Here is a 19,449-nt window from a genome sequence, read left to right on the forward strand (position 1 = left end):
GAAACAGTAATGGCTATATATGACGTTTGATGATATAAGACTAATGTAGCTGCGTGCTTTGAAGAAGGTTCGCGTCAAACCTCACGGACCACGGTATCAGATGACTTTAGGTGCAGTGGGACTAGTTGAAATGAATCATAGAGCTGATTAAATGTTGGTCATGGTACCTCGACTTGCGAACGGAATTCATCAATCCATGAATCCCGGACGGATTGGCTATGTAAAGCGTGTTGCAGGTTAGCATCAATTCGTGACTTCCATGAATCCGTTCGTCAGATGCAGACCTGATCTCGCACGAAAATCAACTGATCCTATAGAGAGCCCCACCTCTTCCGCGGATGGCCTAAACCGAATGGTATGTCTCCGGCATAAATGAACCCTGCCATTAGACGAGACTATGATCAGTATCTCGGAGAATTATGCAGACAGTCCGAGACGTGCTGACTAGCTGATACGAGCAAGACTCCATGTAGCCGACGTGGTGTAGTGGCATACACCTGGCAAGGCCTCTGGAGCCCAGAGGTCGCTGGTTCGATTCCAGCCGCCGGCAACTGCTTTAACTACCTGTGGGAAGGGTAGGGCAGAGCCCAACGCGGGGCCTAGGACCCTTTCCGGGCCCTCGCCAGGGTTTTCTCATATCCACACCCTCCGACCAAGAACGAGTACACGTCGTCAAAGTACTGGGGCAGGAATGGTCTTGTACAAATCAGAACCTGTACGAGGGACCTGTTTCGGCAGGCCCCCCAGAACCATCCGGCCTTAAGCCGCAAAATTCAAGAATGGAACTGGGGCACCAGCTGGAACCAGGGACAGATAGAACGCATAGTAGCCATAAGGCACGATTTGGAGGACGATTTGAACTGTATCTAGCAATAGTTATAGGGCAACGGCTCTCCACGCCATATACCCTTCGGGAGGTCGGCCGCAAGGGCGGCTGCGCCCTTGCCGCCACGGCGTTAAATATAACACACACACACACACAAGACTCCATGTAAGTTTGCGGGGGTGGAGCAGATCCTCCCACTCCATCGTGGGGAAGCGGCACGATATGCGGGGGAAATTAACACCCTATTTATCTCTGCTGTCGATATCACAGCATCATGCCTAGTAAGAAAGACGCTTACTCGTACAAGGGCTGTACCTAGTTTTGGGATGGAAGTCTTATGAATGTGTGTGTTAGGTCTAATAACTCGCAGTCTTTCTTTGTCATCTCAACCGAAACTACATTTGTATTTCTTTTGTATCTACGCCCCCTTCTTTCTCTACCTAAGCTACCTTTCACTGAGAGACTTTCCCAAGGGCATAACTGACCCCAAAAAGAGTATTCTACAGGTACAGCGTTCTTGTGAACGATACCCTCAATCTCTTCAATAGTTGTCGGGGTAATTGTCAAGTTGGGGTTGTTGACACAGGGTGGAAGCTCTCAGAGGCCAACTGCAGTTAGGGGTAGAATGATGAATTATTGAAATCTGCTCCTCCCTCGACGTGTACTCCCTGCGCTGTATATATATATCTGAGCTACTCCTTTGTTGCTTGGACTCCTCACTACCTCTAACTAGCCCCTGTCCGGGAGGGCTCTGACAGTAATGGTCGATATGATGGTGAAGCAGAGGGCTGGCCATCGTGGCAACTCGACTAGATCAATCCTCATCGGACTAGCGATCAGTCTTACTGGGTAAGTGAACTTAAAGACGAGAGCCTGGCTTTGAGCAGAAACTGATGCCAAGTTACGCCCAGGTTCGTTTACGGAATCGACACAGGCATCATTGCCTCTACCATCGCGCAGACCACCTTCAAATTATACATGTACGGTCCTTCAATGGACAATATTTCCGTACGAGCAGGCATTGTATCTGGGTACTACGCAGGATATGCGTTTGAAAGCGGCGGTTCTGCCTACTGCATGGATAAATTGTCCCGCCGCTGGACACTACTCTTCGGAGCTTGTGTCGGTGTTGCAGGGGCCGTGCTGCAGACCGCCGCCGTGAATCCGGCCATGATGATCATAGGACGTGCCTTCCTTCTCGGGGTTCTCGACGGGCATGGTCTATCCGACGGCCCCCGTATATCTTGCCGAGCTCAGCCCCCCGGAGAATCGCGGATTTCTTGTTGGCCTGAAAGGATGATGAAAACTCTAGGGTTCTTCGTTGCTGGCTGGGTGGGCTATGCGGGCTCGTTTGCAGTTGGTGAACTGCAGTGGCGCATCCCTCTGGCCACGCAAATCCCGCCTTCACTTTGTCTCGCGATCATGACATTCTTCTTGCCTTACTCTCCGCGATGTTGTAAGTCCCTAGGTTCATGTTCTCAATTTTCATCAAGCCAGTGATGACAAGCGCTCGAAAGTCTGGTCTGAGTGTTAACCAAAATCCGATAGTGGCCATGAAAGAGCGATACGACGACGCCAAGAAGGTCATGTATTCTCTTCACGCCCATCGTGGTGCAGAAACAATCGAGCAAGAATTCGCCGAGATGGTCAGCCAGATCCAACTCGAAGCCAACAAGAAGAAAGTGTCCAACTTCTGGAATCTTTTTACTCGACAGTACATCCGCAGAACTCTGCTAGCTTGCTTGACGGTCAACATGATGAAACTGTCGGGGTCCAACATCATTCAGAACTACCAATCCGTCATGTACAACTCCCTTGAATACGAGGGACAGACTGTGCTTCTAAAGGCGGTCTGTATGGTTTCATGACAGTCATTGGCCAAATAATCAACGTCTTCTTCGTCGCCGATCACTGGACGCGACGCATCACTGTCATCTCCGGTAGTTTCACGCTTGCCGTCCTCCTGGCGTTCTTGACGGCTTTGTCGAAACTTTTCCAAGACGACTCTAATCCCGCCGGGTCCCGCGCTGGCGTTGCATTCATTTTTCTATTCGCTTTTGCGTACTGATTCTTCTTCAACATCGTCAACTGGGTCCTTGTCGCAGAAATCTTTCCTCTCGACCTTCGCGGTGTCGGAGTTGGGTTCTCAGTTTTTACTCAGGCTGTCACGGCCATTTGGTTGTCTTACGCGGCATCACTCGCGTTCGATGCCATTGAGTGGAAGTTTTACTTTGTATTCATCGCCTGCAACGCTTTTGCGGGAACCATCTACTTTTTCTTCCTCCCCGAGACGCGCTTCTGGTCTCTTGAAGAGGTGGCCGCCAAAGTTGGAGATGAGATCGTCAGCCCACTCAGGAAAGATCCGGAATTGGATCAGCTGGAGCAGGATGCGGCTGATAATAAGAGGCCGCTTCAAACCTCTTCGAATCATATTGAGGATTCGAGGAGATGAAGAATGAGCGACCTGGATACATCAACACGTGGGATATCAGCCTAGGCTCGTTGGGAGCTTCATATGACATGCTTTCTGTGCGGCAGCTTAATGAATCCAATTTCTTCGTCCTTCCGTATTCCTTTCCATTCGCCACCTTGTCTACTGTGCCTGCGCTAAATCACCCACAATGACGAAATCCTCTAGATTATATTGTAATTACAAAAACGTTCCCTCCTCTTCACAACCAAAAATAGAGTACGGCTCAGTTACGGCGATCCGAGCTTTCTGTTATGCCATCCTGATCGCCTTCTTGACTCTCTGTTTCAGCTAGCCTAGCATCACGCCGGTGCGCCAAATTGAAATATCTATGAGATTGCAGAGAAGCTTTGGCAAATTCTCGGCGCGCGAGTGCTGATGTTTCCCAGTTCTAAGGGTACAAAGGTAACAGAACAACCTGTTCAGTATCAAGACCTGTTGATAATAACAATGTAATTGTTAGCAGTCTATAGGAAAGACGTAAGAATGCCACATACCTTACTCTTCAAGACTCCACATGTCTACATACTCAGAGATACTCTCGTCCGTGATCTGATAATCTGCAGGTTTCTTGCATTCCATTATTTATCCCAATCTCGACCCGTCAACCCTCGGGGTTTCTGGAGTAAGGTGACAGAAGGACTCCTCGCCGTGTTTCGGGATCAATATTTCCGACACCAGTATCCGGAATCTCATGATGATTTCTGAAATGCGTAATCCAACCACTCGTGCATGTCAACCGTATTAAGGTCTACCTCCGGGATGTCCAAATCACACAATGCTTCGTGAAGCTTTTCGAGTCCGCTGTGGTGCCTCTCCTTCCAGACTCCCAGCCTTCGTCTCCGCCTCTCGTCTCGCGTCCGTCGCGCAGGATCTTTGTGCTGATAACGGAGTACTCTGTCGAGAAGTCCATCCATAAGTGACAAAACAAGACATGCCAGCCATCCTTTTGCCGTTAACGAGTGAGGTAGAAGAGTGCCGCCCGAGGCGACTGTTGATCGTAGTCTTAGCTCAGACATTGACTCGGACCAAGTATGGTTGACAGTGGCATTCATCGCTCCCGTTGGCGGTAAGCAGATAGTCGGAACAAGCGCTCGGGTGGACCTCAGGCAGATTGAACTCTTGAAGGAGGTGAAGTCCAAAACATCTTTCAGGTAGTTGTGGTTAATTTACAGTTATAGCGGAATCACCGGGGTCTTGAAAGTTTAAAAATGTCCGAACGTCAAGCCACACGCACCAGCACTGCGTACAAAGTGTCGATGCGTTTGACTGCTGTAGGAGCAAACCTTAACCCGATGAAACGCTGTCATAGAACTTCAATGTCACCCTATTATGGTTTTGCATCGTTCTTTTTCATCTGAGATCAATCATCTTTGATGCAGATGTTCGTGCTAACGGCCAGCGCTTTTAAGAGATTACCGGGACCGTGGACGATCCGGGACCACTACCGCCCCCGATAGGCCTGGCCGAAGCCTATTGGTACGCCCTGGTCAGAGACCCGGGTGCCTTTGAGAAGTTCGAGCGTGTGACGCGCTACTATGAGGCTCACTCTCTGCAAAGATAGCGAGCCCGAGATCCCGCGCCTCACAACTCTCTCACACACCCACCGACGCCTTGAGGCCCCGGCCTTACCACACCCCTCTCTCTTCCTTCCTCCTTTATCTTCTATATAAGAAAATATAAGAAAACAGAAAAATGCTCGCGTAGGCAAATATGCCTCCGAGGGCCGGTTACTTGTTGCGGCAACGCCGTCTGTGGACGGCGTAGGGCTGCTAGAGACCCATTCGCTTCTGCCGAGTCAGGGACCCCCTGCTGGCGTGCTTTTTGGAACTGAACGGACCCTGGGGATTAGATACTAAACTCCACTGCTCTAGGCACGAGAAGAAAAGTGTACATTATAGACTGCCTGACTTGTCGTACGCTATAATGGCGGCACGGCACATCATATGCCCAAAGGGCGCTCTGGTTGATCGGAGCTTAGTTACATAGATAGCTGGGCACCTGTCCCTGATGATGTAAAACACCACTACTACTACTACTACTACAGCGCTTTTAAGACGTGTACACTCGTGGACCGTGCTCAGTGAACGAACCCATTCGATGAAAACGGTTTAGAGTCCGCGCTCGCACACTACCCGAGGGCATCATGGCCTCTCTATCTTTCTCTCTCTAGAGATCGTACCGAGAATCTCGGACTGAGTTCGGCAGTAATAGACGCGCCGAGGAAGAACATTGGGGGAGAGCCTGGAATAATATATCCAAGCTCCGATTGTGAAATTTGCAGTCCATGACGCGCTTGCTTCCGGCGAGTATCTAAGGAACTCAATTTTTAGCTAAGCCACGACGAAACGACTTGAAATAGATTACCAATACGCATACAGTACTCCGTATATTTGTTGTTCTATTTAACGCCATGGCCGCAAGGGCGCAGCCGCCCTTGCGGCAGACCTCCCGGGGGGTATGTGGCGTGAAGGGTCGCAGGCTCTAGCTATATACTATATAGTACACGCCGTATCCTGACGTCCTCCAAATCTTGCTCGCGAGCTACTATGTGTTCTATCCATCCCTAGTTCCCACTGGTGCCCTAGTTCCGTTATAACCATCTGGTTTCTTAATAGAGGTAGTTTGTCGTTTGGAGGATAGGTTATGACCTATCTCCTAGTACCGCGGGCAGATCTTCTGGAAGAAGTCTGTCACGCAAAGGAAGGCCTGGAAGCCTTCAGAGTCAGTGATTAGCCCCTTGAAGTAGCGATCGAGGGACCCTATCCCATCGAGTGCTGCAAGGCGACAGTACATTGGCTCCACATAAGGGGCCCTCTTTTACCCCGCACCGCATCTGGTACATCCACTGCTTGAGTTGCCCCTATGATTTCTACTACGGTACATCCACCAAACTGCCTCGAGTGCGATGTAGCTCTCTGTAACTCAGAAGATTGCTGGTACCGATTTCATACGCAGAATCTCTAATAATTGGAAGTATCTATTATCAATTACGTTGGTTGGTTGGAAAAAGGGGCCCGAAGTGGCCCGATTGGCTGCTCCCCCGCATCTCAATGTACTGTCGCCTTGCAGCACTCGATGGGATAGGTCCTACGGGCTCCTGGCGGCTGTAGGGGTAGAGAATGGGCCACTGTTGCCTCCTCAGTAGGGTCTTTCGGCAGTAGACTAGATGGTCTGCCTCCTTACTCCGTATATACTCCGCGTGGAAAACTTGGATACGGATCCACGTAAAAGAATACACGTAGAACAAAAGAGTGGGTACGCTGACCATGGAGATCTACACTAATTCTAATCATTCCGCATAGCTATTAGCCAGCACAGATCTCCGCCCACCTCTATGCGCAAGCGCTCCAAGGGGGCCCCATCGCCGAAACCGAGAGCGAGCAGAACACCACCCTCTGACGCAGGTGTGGCTTGAAATGTCAGGGGTGGCTTTTTGGGCCAAGGTCAAGGTCTGGAACATATCTTAGATCGCCATGGGTAAAGTAATACGTAGTTCAGGGTGGGCAAGAAGCAAGTACCACAGTTTATTTCCGACAATGAAAGGCGACAATTTCGTTCTATCGCTTTGACGGCGGAATGATGAGGTGGCACATCCAAGTCTTTTCGAGTTCGTGACCCGGGGCAGGAACTCAAGATGGCACACTAGGGCGGGAGCCTACAGCATAACCTCGCGGGAAACGCCTCATCTGGAGGTCCATCAGTCGAACCCCTCTGTGGAACTGCAATGCTGTGTCTCTTCGGGCTGGTTCATCTTTTAGTGAAGTATAGAGGCTAAGGTTAGTAGGTGGCAAGGATCTAGTGGTTCGCTGACGAGGATGGCTATGACGGATTCGCGTGTTACGTATCGACTAACAATAGTGTAAGCTCGGCAAAAGATCTCGCTTGAAGTCTCTGGCGGAGTTCCAGGAACGAAGTCCATAATGGAGCTATTCGATGGATTCCACATAAAAGGCTGAGTCGATCGCAGCAAGTTGCAAGGCACAGAGCGAGACCGATTGCGATTGAGGCCTTCATAGCGGATCATGGTGATGGAGATATTCGAGTGACTGAGGAAGATCGCAGAGACAGCAGCGTAAACGGTATCATTTGGTTGTAAAGGGGGTTTCACTGGGCAGGGAGAGTGGCAAGGCTATTCAGTAGAGCATCCCTAGAGACAGATAAATACTTAGTGAATTCTTTCCCACATCGTCACAGCAATACCATCACCCATCCTCGCCCATTCCAGTCAGCTTCTCCTTTTGCATCTTTATCGGCAGTCATCGTCAACCATGTTGTACTCCCTCGCTCTTCCAGCTCTTCTGCTGGCCAGTTCTGCCTCGGCCAGCAAGTCCGTCTTCGGCCACCGAGACCTAGTCTCCGAGAATGTCAAGTGCGCTTGTACCGGACTGAGCAACCACTCTCCCAACTTCACTCTCTTCTCCAACTCGACGGCCTACGAGACTCAGCGCGTCAACGTCTGGGACAAGAGAGCCAACCTTCACCCCGCCTGCATCTATCTGCCCTCGACTGCCGACGATGTCGCCAAGGGCGTCGAGATTCTCTCCACCTGCAAGGCCCAGTTCGCTGTCAAGGGTGGTGGCCACATGAACGTACGCGCAAACTCATCTCCGCCCCCCTGCCTACTCTTCCCCCGGCAGCATGACGCAGCCCACTAATCGCACACATTCTGCAGTACCCCGGAGCCAACACGATCGACGACGGAGTCCTTCTTGCCCTCAACAGTCTGAGCGCGGTCACAATCAACAACGACGAGAGCACCGTCGACGTCGTTCCGGGTAACAAATGGGTTGACGTCTACTCCGCTCTGGCGCCGTACCGCAAGTACGCTATCGGCGGCCGCCTTAAGACGATCGGTGTTCCCGGTCTGACCTTGATCGGCGGTGTCAGCTACTTCCTCAACAAGTACGGCTTCTCCATGAACAACGTGGTCAAATACGAAGTCGTTCTGGGTAAGGGTCCCCAAGTATCCGCAACCAACACCTCGAACCCCGACCTCTTCTGGGCCCTGAAGGGCGGTGCCAGCAACTTTGGCATCGTCACCAAGTTCTCTCTCAAGACTTTGGATCTGCCCTTGGCGACTAGCACTTTCCAGATCTTCAACGAGTCTGCCGCGCAGGCCTTCATCAAGGCTGCTACTGATTTTGCCCTGAGCGACGACAATTCCGAGGGTGCGGGTGCCGTCATCAACATCAACTACAATGTGACGACCAAGGAGATTGTCCCGCAAGTCTTCGGTTTGCAGGAGACCACTGTCTCGCCTCCGTCTCACTTTGCCAACTTCACTGCCATTCCCGCCGTTTCCCGCAGCCACAACGTTACGCGGCCTATTGACTGGCATTCTCAGATGTTGTCCCCTAACCAGATGTTCCGGTAGGAAAAGTTCTCGCTATGAGACCTTCTTTCAGGTACATAAGCTTACGACTTTTGTTCAGTATCCAATTCGGCCACCAGACTATCATCCCCGATGCCGACCGCTTGTACGAGATTCACCAGACCTGGGTTGAAGCCGTTGCCGACATCGCCGACATCGAAGGCATCCGCCCTACATTCATCTTGAACACAGTCCCAAGAACCGCGCTTGCTGTTGGAAAGAAGAATGGCATCGGCAACACTTTCGGTCTGGATGCTGACCAATCCTACATCTGTAATTTACCAATATGCCTCCTCTCTCCATATATCTCTCTCCGACAGCGACTGACTGAGTTTTTCAGGGTGGCAAATCACCACCTCTTGGGCTCGCCCAGAAGATGACCTCCGCATGACCGCTTGGTCTCAGAACTTCCTCGCCCACCACCACGAGATCAACCAGGAGTTGGGACTCGCGACCGAGTTCGTTTACATGGGTGACGCTGGCGAGTGGCAGAAGCCCTTCCCTGCTTACGGAGAGGGAAATATGCAGAAGATGAAGGACATCAGGGCTCAGTACGACCCCAACATGGTGTTCAGCAAGCTCAACTGGGGTGGCTTCAAGCTTGGACACTAAGACTTCGACTGAGTCTTTGACATGCGACCTGTGCTTATCGACCTTGTTCAAGCATCGTGATTGAAGAGGTCCTTTGCATTGTGTTGATTTTTTACTTCATTTCTATGTGCATATTTATCAAATTTGTTCTCATATGTGTATTTATGCTGGAGTACATTAAAACTCTTGCTCTTGGTTTTGCACAAATGATGGATGCGAGGTGTGAAATTTTCGAGATCAATGGTCAACTTGTGATATGAAAATCTCCACTAATATGATAACTGCGCCGATTGAAATGATGTTTCTCTGTTTTATCCCAGTTGGCTTTGAGTATGAATGCGATGCTTGCACGTGGCCATTGGATTCCCATCACCAAAACTCCCTCCAAATTACAAATGAAATGCTTTCAACGATTGGTCTTTTCCTTAAACGCCATCTCTATAAGTCGTGGTCTTCTCTCGCAATTCCCGTCATCCTTTGTCTTCGTTGATGTTCGCTCAAGGTCTAGTTTGCTGTCGCCGGACCATTGTTTGCAGTGTACGCCGGGGGCATCGCATCCGACGCATTGTACCCAACCTTGCTGTTGCCCATGATTCCGTCGTTCGCAACGTATCCTCCGCTAAAACCGTATCCGTTCATGTTCCCACCGCTGGGTGCCGGGCCGTTCGTGTTGCCCGCGACCGCCGCATCGGTGACTGGGATCCCGCCCACGTACTTCTTCATCTCCAACTCGTTTTGCGCCCGTCTCCTGTTGTTCCGGCTGCATCTGACGATGGCGAAAATGAAGGCGGCAAGGGTGAGGACAATGATGACAACAATGGCTGCGATGACGCCTCCCCCGATTGCTCTGGCCTTGTTCCTAACGCTGTTGTAGTCGTCGTTATCGCGTGCCGAAAGGAGGTGGCGGATGGCGCTGTTGGCTGTTTCTGAAAGCTGGATCGCTGGCATTTTGTGGAGATCGAAATACGTTTATCTTGGTGGATTGCTAATTCTTTTTGGGCGCAAAGACGTCAGTTGTTGGGTTGAACGTGCGCAGCAAGTTGATGAGGCAAATGGGACTCTAGAGAATTAAAGAAACAGAAAATTGGCCAGCGATTTATTCTTGGACGCAGTCAGCTTATAGACTGATTTCCCCGTGGCTTCGCGGCGAAAGTACCGCGACGAATCGCTGCGTTTGTCCCACGATGGCGGGAGGATTCCGGGCGCAGTCGGCGCAAGGGTTCGCAGAGCTGGACCGCCTGGTTGAAAAGTTCATAGGTTTTTGAGACAGTCGGAGCTGCGCCGGAGCGAATGAGAGACGTGTTTGGAATGCCAGTTACGTCGATGTGCCTAGGCGAAGCTCTGTTAGCGTGGGAATTATTGTCTTGCAAGGGTGATTTAGAAATAAGCACTGCCAGGATGTCACACTTGCTGCCTAATGTGATGTGATACTACGGAGTACATCTACGGATACAGATTTCACTTTACCTGGGGCCTGAGCACCTGGTCCAAGAGGAAGATAGCAACACTCAGTCTCTCATAATAAAGGTAACTAAGACTGCTCTCTGTTGGTGAAGAGTCTTTGGTTATCCTAGGGTGTCTGATCCGCTGATTGAAGTGATGCAACGATAGGGCGAAATCTGAGAGTTAGGAGGGAGAGAAGGGATAAATCTGGCTGACCAATCAAACGAATGGCATTTGTATCCACATCGCCGTGTGCCTACCTCATATTGAATTGCCGTATTCTCACGACTTGACGTCTGAACAACCATTACTAGAGGATTTGTTTCTACCAGGTGCAGGACTTAGTGTGGGCAGTACAAACTGCTCATCTGGACCAACGAGGCAAGCAATGAGGTAATACGACTGGTATTGACGGTTGGTTGGTGATGATGTGGTGAAGGTGAAAGGTGGCTCCGGTGGGCTGGATCAACCAGGAAGTGGATCGGGCAGCTGGTGCCTGGGGCACCAGCCACTGCCTCAGGTATCCACAGTCCCACACTTAGGTACTCAGTTTTTACCAAAATTTATATCGAAATTGAATTATCTCTTGTGCTTGGACTTTGCAACGCGATCTGGATCGGGGAATAAGTAGTCGCGGCGATCAAATGTTGCGGCCCTCCCAGGTTCCTCATCACTTCCGTCGCCCCGCCCACCACCTCCGGCTGGCTTTAGTCCGCATCCGACAGTACTTGTATACATCTCACAGTGTTTATTGGCCGCTGAGACTCAGCCGGACTCAAATATCTCCTTCCAAACAAATATGTCAATGTTTCCATCTTCAACGCGATCCTCGGATACCTTCGTGTTTTGGCGACGCTGCCGCTGCCGATTTCTTCGTTGGTCTCTGGCGAATGATCAACTTCATATGATAATGTCTGAAGCAACTTTTGGGTCTATATACGAAACGGATTCAGACAACTCAACAAGAAATCAAAAAGATTTGCAAGCTGATATCGAAAGAATTTACTTCCAGGTGTCTAGATTTAGCCCTGTAATCTCTTGTGTTTGTTTCCATTAGGATGTAGCTCCCTGTCTTCTCAAATCCATGACGATAAGTAGTTTCAAATCATCTATTATTCGGCATTGGGGGGATATGAGCTTCTTTTAATCTGAATTAACTGTTTCTTCTCGCGCATAGTAGGTAAGTAGAATATTAATCGACCCATATCAAGTACTTGTAGTCGCTATGGCAATTGTCCCACCTCTTTGAGGTTCATTCACAATGACTTCTTGTGTCACAGCGCCACACGTGGCGCTACCGGTTACTGTCGTACAATACCGCTTTCCACAAGCCGATTACCAATCTTGTACGGTATATAGATATGACCCTTATACGAATCTTCCACTTAGAGGAAAGCTACTTTCTATTCTATATATCTTCTACTTACTACCTTACTTTATAATAATTATAAGCCTAACTTAGCTTTAATTAACTGAATTATAAATAATAAAAACCCCTATTATTATAAAGCGGGCTATAAGTACTTATTCTCTCTCTAAATTACCCTTTTTATATAAAAAGAAACCGTTATATATATAACTATATCCTCCTCATTTAAAACTAAGTAGTGGAAAATAAAGATCTTAAATAAAGGGAATTGATATACCGGCGTCGCAAATTGATACACCGGCGTCGACCTTACACCGGCGTCGCTGTTCGACCTTTTGATTGGCTCAAAAAAACAATACCTCCCCATAAAGGCGGTGAGGGTGACTGCACTAACATGGCTATTCCTGCCCTCTTCTCTAACCTAAGCTCGGATTTGAGATTTCTAAAAGTACGTATTACAGCCTACTTATACCCCAGGTTTGTAAATCTCAAATAGGGACTATATAACCCCTCGAAAGGCCTATTACCTAACTACCTTTTGCGACGTGGTTACAAAGATTTATCGTCACTACAGACCATTTCCCACTGACTCCGTTTCCTCCTAACACTAGGCTGCATCGGCCGTCTACTTGCATGATTCCCTGTTGTCCTCCCCTTACCAAGAACACTAGACTGGCTCCTTGTTTGTCGCTGGGATGAGCTTGATATCTGGCTTTGACTTGGCTAACTTGTCTCTTATGTAAGCCCAGCTAGCGTCGACTTATTCTTGCTCCCAGGTGGGCGGCCTCGCTTCTTACTACTTGCGCCTTGGCTGCTGTAGGTAGTGCGGGCTTGTCTGGCTGACTAGCCCTCTACAGGTAAGGCTAGTTATGATGGGACAGGCTACACTGTGTTCTTTGGCCTGCCGCGGAGGGATACAGCAATCTTAGGGTCAAGGATCCGGCGGCATAGATCTAAGGAAGACGTCTCTCGAAGACGCCACCGAGGGTGTACCTCCCATTTACTAAAAGTAGCTGAATTTAGCTTTTGGGAGTAGATCTTATGGCAGCAAGGGATACTTAGCTCAATTGAAACAGTGCAGTCTGGACCACAGTCTCCAAGGGGGGCTGGGAATGGCCTCGTGCCAGACGGCATTGCCTTCTTTGCCAGCCGGTATTGCTTCCCAATTAATATAAGACACTTCGAGGAAAGCATCGTTCGAAGTTCGCCTAGGTACTCAAAGCAAGTACCTATATACTCCCGGCTTGTAAGTACTTCATCCTTAGCATAAGCTTGCCTGAAGCGTATCTCCTGGTCACCAATCATGTCCTGCATAACATCAACAAGTCGATATAGGTGACTAAGACCATTTAAGAGATAAATCTTAATGTTGTTATTACTTGACTTAGTGCCAGAGGTGACGCGAACACTAAAGTTCTGGTATTTTCGGATAGAGCAGCGGGCCCACTGTGCTCTTAAAGGTAGGTATGTTATGTGGAGGTACTGGAGGATTGGGCGTTGGTCGTTAAACTCTTTACAGAGCTTGGTCCAGGCTTTCTCAAAAGCGTGCTCAGTCTCAGCAAAAACAACAAGCTTCCACATCATAAGGACCCCACGATACGTATGAGGGGGGGGCTCATCAACAGATGTGTTGATATAGGCCTCATCCTCATCACTTAGCGTGGCCATTGCTTGTATTGGTAGCTGATATCCCTCGTCATCAGACCCACTGCTGTTACTGCTACAGCTGCGGTCCTTAACCCACTTCTGCTTAGCCCTGAGCATAACGTTAGAATTGATGTGGTGGATGCAGAGTTGTTGCTGAACGTCTGGGAACTGCTCATTCAGTGCAGCCTTCATTTGCTTGTCGTAGTCTGTAATAATAACAGTGGGGTAACGGACTGAGTGTTGGTCCATGAGTTGGCGGATCCCTGCTGAGAGAAACTGGAAACCCTCTAGTCTCTCGTTGTCGATAAGGCCAAACGCAGCGTTATAAACAGATCCAAGGCAGGTCTTCCCAGTAGCTTGGAAGAGAGGGAGCTTAAAGCGATTGGTGTTGTAGGTGTTGTCAAAGCTAATCACCTCAGGGAATCGCTTCCACATTTGGAGACAGTAGGGAAAGGTCCAGACAAGGCCAATAAGGCGGTTTGGCTCGGCGTCTGCCCATTTCACCACGTATAGGATGTCTTGCTCATCAAACAGCTTGATTAATGCTGCAATTGGCAAATATCCCGCTAGTTTCTCTCGATTTATACGAGCCCTAGCGTTATAAATATCTCGCTGGGTGAATGAGGACTCTGGGAACTACTCCTGGACAACAGCACGCACATCGCGAGCCCGAATCCTAACTCGTCGGCTTGTAGTTTTAATAGCATCCTGAAGTAGCTAGGTAAGCCTGCGATGTAAAGGGTATGTAGTAGCTTCAGGGCTAGGGCCATGATTATGCTGACTATACTAGGGGTCTAGGTGATAACGTAAGAGCCACTTGCCCTCCTCTTGAGCCTCGGCAATAACTTGCCATTTATAACCGTATTTACGAGACTTGCGCTATCGAATACCAGCACCTTATGTAGGCCTAGGCTCGCTAAACCGATCATACTGGAAGGTGTATCGAATGATTCGGCCTCGAGCTTTATACCTATTCCGCTTTATAATGCCAAATCCATTAGCTTTTGTAAAGGTATTAACTCGGTCGAAGAGGGCATTATAGGTTTGCTCTGGATCGCCAGGAATCGGTGGGTTTGGGATTTTGGTTATAGGAGGAGAGGAGGATCGGTTGCTTAGAGTGTGGTAGGAGGCTGTAGTTTGGAAAGATGCTTCGCTTTGAGGGGAAGATTGCCGTGGGGGTGAATAGGGTGGTGGGTTGACTTAGGGACCCTATGTTTCTTGCTATTGATGGACATACTCTTGTTGTCGGAGGAGTGCCGTTGTTAGCTGTTGATTAGTCCTAATAACCTGTAGAACAAGCTAAAGAGCAATATTGAACTGCTCTGTTGTAGGATGGGAAGGTTGCTGGGACTGTTCGTTAGGAGGAGAGGGGCTATGCTCTGGAGAAAGTCGTGGGAGAGTAGTCCGCTGGGTTTTTATTGTTCCTTTAGGGAAATGATGAGTAAGATATAGCGTAGGCTCTATATTAGGGTAATCGTATATAAGAGGTCGCGTGTCTTGTAGTATGTTGGCTGGGAGCTTGGTGATAAGGTCGCGCTGCCCTTGAGGATCACTAACTCTATAGAATTGGCTAACGTTAGGGCGGCTGCTTTCTAAGGAGGGAGATGATGGTGGTTGACTAGATGATGGTGGTTGGCTAGATGATGGTGGGAGGCCGTACTTAAATAATGGTCGCTCTCGTATAGGGGGAGGTTTATTAGTAGGGGGATTGCTTTGAGATTGGCCTTGTGGAACATCTCTAACTCCAATTAGAGAAGCCATTGTAAGCAAATAGCATAAGTCAGACTTAGAGGCTTGATGATGTAATCTTAGAGGAAAGGGAGCAAAGGAACAAAAAGGGTTGAGATACTTTGTGGGTATCTGGCAGAATTTGATTGCACTAACAATATTTTTTTGAGCCAATCAAAAGGTCGAACAGCGACGCCGGTGTAAGGTCGACGCCGGTGTATCAATTTACGACGCCGGTATATCAATTCCCTAAATAAAATAATAATAATCTAAACCTATTATTAATATAGGTTAAGACTAACGTTAACTACTTTATATTAAATATCTTTTAAGCTAACTATCCGAACTAAGCTTATTAACAAAATTGAAAATAAAACACTTAAACTATACTAAGTAATATAGGCCCTTAAAAATAAGTTTACTTTATTAAAAGATATAGTTATTAAAAAGAGTATAGTTAATAACATTATCTTTCCAAATAAACTAATTAACCTAGAAGAACTAATTAATATAAAAATCCATAGAAAGTAATTTATAATATTATACCTTCCTATTTAAAATAAGAATATGATATATTTTACCCTAATGTTACGCCCGCCGCAACTTGTCACTGTGGGCGCGTAGCTATATATGCAGAACAAGGGACAATGATGACCGGAGTGTTACGCCCGCCGCAACTTGTCACTGTGGGCGCGTAGTTATATATGCAGAACAAGGGACAATGATGACCGGAGTCATCATTATCGAAGCTTTTGCTTTGTGCCACAGTTGGTTGCCTTGTCCAGCTCGTAACACAATGATGACTCCACCCTGCGTAGAGGGGTTGTGGGTTCGATTCCCGCACGCTGCGTCGATAGTGTGATTGTGCCTCCCACACTATGAAGGGCGTCCCGACCGTAGGCAGCACGTGTAGGACTGGTTACCCCGCACCTCTGCTGGAGTTTCCCTGCTTATACCCGAAATGTCCGATTGGTCCTCGGCATAGGGACATGCCTCTTGGAGGGGAGATGTGGTGTTACGCCCGCCGCAACTTGTCACTGTGGGCGCGTAGTTATATATGCAGAACAAGGGACAATGATGACCGGAGTCATCATTATCGAAGCTTTTGCTTTGTGCCACAGTTGGTTGCCTTGTCCAGCTCGTAACACCTAAGAGATATCTTATCCTTTAGTTACTTTCTCGGTAATAAGGATCTTATCCATCCCGCTATCTTTCCGGTAAATGCCAGAAGCTCCGACTTACTACTTCCGGAGAGGTGTTACGGCCAGCTAGTCGTAGTGAGGTATGTTTGCAGAAGTTGAGGCTGCGGAACTGGTAACAGTAATCGTAGTCGGGGATGGCTTCAGGGAAGCTATGTCTGTAAGTCGTAAGGTAAGGGAAGGCTGCGGTGATCAATCGTAGTCTTATCAAAGGGGTTCTCAGGGAAGATAGCTGAAAGCGATCATAAGATCTGATACGAAGTTAATTGCTGAAGAAGCTATGGAAAGTCTGTCCTAGAGTCCGGCTCAAGTCCATCCTATATACAAGTCCTGGTCCTGAACATATCCCTTGTCAATGATCAGTTCCTCTGATCGGGTGAGCGCTCATTACTTGGCATGAGCGCTCAGGGCCCCACCATGGTCGCTCATGGCTTATCTTATCATCACGTAACTTGTACCATAGTTCTTCCGTTCCGTGAGAGGGTGCCTAGTGTCCCTTGTCTCCTGCATATGTGGTGTGTTGTAACCGCCGCGAGCCTGCGGGGCAGGCCCTGTTCTTGGTCATGCATGTTGGGTCGTAACAAGAGGCCGGAAGAGCCGGAAAGAAAAAAAGAGGTTATCTAGAAAAACGTAGTAGATTATTACCGGAAGTAAGGTAACTAAGGTCGTTATAACCCGTTACGTTAGTATTAAAAGGGCCTACTTTGCCGCCTCGTTATCCGGCGCTAGCTAGGCCTATGGGACTAGCCCGTACAGGCCCTTTCTATAGATATACCAGAGCTACCGGAGATAGTAGCCTGATTAGGCAAGAATCTATATCTTAAAGCCGGTCGGGATCGGCTTAGTCGGATTATTATTATCTTAAGGGACCGGCTTATAAAACGAACTATAGCCTTATTAACGGTAAGGTCAGAGCCGGCCGTATAAAAGGAATCCCCGGTATCCTAGATATAGGCCGACCACCCGTTAACCTTCCAATACATATCCGGCATTAATTTATCCTAGGGCCGGCGTTGGTACCGGCCATAACTAGACTAACTAGGGAACTCAGAGGTATCGAATATCCAGAGCTACCGGGATAGTATTTAATAACGGTCACGGGATATAAACCGGGTAAATAAATAAATAAGGTCCTCTTTCTCTTACTAAGTTACCTAGTATCTTGATAATTTATATTCCTTATAAATTCTTATATAAATACGGATTCCTAAGAAGAGGTATACCTCTTCTATAGAGGTCTTTTTCTATTTATACACTCTTAAGTGTCTAGGCTAAGGGCCCTCCTTAGAAATCGGCGCTGCAATTATCCACCGGACCCACTGCTTAACAAGGCTCCGGGGAACATATTGGAGGAAAAGATTAATCGGCGTTTCTGGTAAGTCCTGTATTTGCTGGTCCCGGGCCGGTATATTAAAGGGTATAAAGGAGCCGGGTGTTACGGCCTAAACGATTGGTCCCGTCATGGCGTAGCTATATAATGCAGAACAAGGGAAAATGATGCGGAGTCATCATTATCGAAGCTTTTGCTTTGTGCCACAGTTGGTTGCCTTGACCTGCTCGTAACACCGGGCAAGCCAGGCTTAGCCGGAGGCTCATGGGGCCGGACTGTGCTATTATCATACTTCTCCGGCGTATAGTCGGCAGTACAGCCAACTTCAAGGTCTTCGGGAAGGAACTTAACAAATATATAGCTCCGTATAGAGGTATCGGTAGCTACAGAGGCATCGGAAGCATCAGAATCACTAGAAGATATCGCAATATTAGTTGAAATGATGGTTTTGGTGGTGATAGATGTTAAAAAAACATAGGGGTAAATGATGTTTCGTCTTGTACCGATTGAAGTGCGGGGTAAAACCGGGTATTAATATGGGTCCGGCTCCGCTGACGTTAAGCAGCAGTCAATGGGATAATAAATGGGAAATTTTCCTTTCCTAGATCCTTCTTATTTTCTCTCACATTACTTCTACGGAAACTTTTAAGTCCAGGAGTGAGCTTCCCTCCGAGATCTTGCTGCTTCCACCGCCTCCTCCGACATGTCGCAGAGCTTGTAGTAATTGCTGACCAATTGACTCAATTTCGGTTCCGAACCTACGAGATTCTTCACCTCCTCGCGCATGACTGTGGCCGCTTCGCTGACTTCTCTTCCCCTCGGAATCCTGTGGGCTAAGAACCATGTTCGCTCATCGTCACCCTTGAAAAAAATCTAAAGGTTGCAATCGTCAGCCACCTGCCATCTTCAATAGCTCTAGTCTGACGGATTGGTAGCATTGGAGAGGAAATGTATTCGACGTACTTCTGCCTCCCGCATGATGGCGTTTGAGGCGCATCAGACCTCATATGGCTTCCTCTGATTCGTTGCAATTAGGCCTTCAATGCCAAAAATTTGACAGAGGGTCTTTGTAGCTCCTGCCTTTTCATCCGGTAACTCCGTGGGCGCAGTAAGGAATTTGGCGAAGATGTCCTGGATCCTCTCTTCGTTGGCAATCTGAATAAGCTGTCTCAGGCCGAGCTGGGTCTCTTCAATAGGCACCTGGCGCCACATAAAGTCAGCCATGGTGTGGCGATACTTTCGCTCAAGGCCATCGGCATCGGAAGGGACTTTGGTTCGTAGTGCGGTCTATTCCATGTCAGCCATCAGGAAGGAATTGGGATAAGCGTCATATGATTTTTGACCATTCCAAATGTTCTGCACTTGGTAAAAGTATCAAAAAGCTCTTACGATAAACAGATTTTGAAGTTCTTCAAGGCTTTCGCACTGTTGCGCTATGATCCTTCCGTTTGTTGATGACATGGACAAGCTTT

At 48.4% G+C, this 19,449-nt stretch overlaps 4 protein-coding genes and 1 non-coding gene across 5 annotated transcripts; 3 read left to right on the plus strand and 2 right to left on the minus strand.

Moving 5' to 3' along the window:
- Positions 1–472: 472 nt before the first annotated feature.
- On the plus strand, positions 473–550 carry BDP81DRAFT_t49. The gene has a single exon. It is a non-coding gene; the product is annotated as a tRNA-Gln (tRNA).
- Positions 551–1,586: 1,036 nt separating this feature from the next.
- BDP81DRAFT_445736 (uncharacterized protein) lies at positions 1,587–3,278 on the plus strand (the record flags this gene model as incomplete). The annotated part of the gene is made up of 4 exons (XM_060591989.1): positions 1,587–1,675; positions 1,738–2,282; positions 2,375–2,676; positions 2,988–3,278. 4 exons carry the CDS (start codon positions 1,587–1,589, stop codon positions 3,276–3,278), a joined length of 1,227 nt encoding a protein of 408 aa, XP_060451114.1.
- Positions 3,279–7,567: 4,289 nt separating this feature from the next.
- On the plus strand, positions 7,568–9,282 carry BDP81DRAFT_445737 (FAD binding domain-containing protein; the record flags this gene model as incomplete). Its single annotated transcript, XM_060591990.1, has 4 exons — positions 7,568–7,888; positions 7,972–8,669; positions 8,732–8,943; positions 9,011–9,282. The coding sequence occupies 4 exons, from the start codon at positions 7,568–7,570 to the stop codon at positions 9,280–9,282; spliced, it is 1,503 nt and encodes a 500-aa protein (XP_060451115.1).
- Positions 9,283–9,765: 483 nt separating this feature from the next.
- Positions 9,766–10,209, minus strand: BDP81DRAFT_445738 (uncharacterized protein; the record flags this gene model as incomplete). Its single annotated transcript, XM_060591991.1, has 1 exon — positions 9,766–10,209. The coding sequence occupies one exon, from the start codon at positions 10,207–10,209 to the stop codon at positions 9,766–9,768; it is 444 nt and encodes a 147-aa protein (XP_060451116.1).
- An 8,413-nt stretch (positions 10,210–18,622) lies between these two features.
- On the minus strand, positions 18,623–19,201 carry BDP81DRAFT_445739 (uncharacterized protein; the record flags this gene model as incomplete). Its single annotated transcript, XM_060591992.1, has 2 exons — positions 18,623–18,850; positions 18,980–19,201. The coding sequence occupies 2 exons, from the start codon at positions 19,199–19,201 to the stop codon at positions 18,623–18,625; spliced, it is 450 nt and encodes a 149-aa protein (XP_060451117.1).
- Between the last annotated feature and the right edge of the window lie 248 nt (positions 19,202–19,449).

This window comes from Colletotrichum phormii (genome assembly GCF_030913505.1).
Source record: "Colletotrichum phormii strain CBS 102054 chromosome Unknown BDP81scaffold_2, whole genome shotgun sequence".
In the NCBI taxonomy this organism is placed as follows: domain Eukaryota; kingdom Fungi; phylum Ascomycota; class Sordariomycetes; order Glomerellales; family Glomerellaceae; genus Colletotrichum; species Colletotrichum phormii.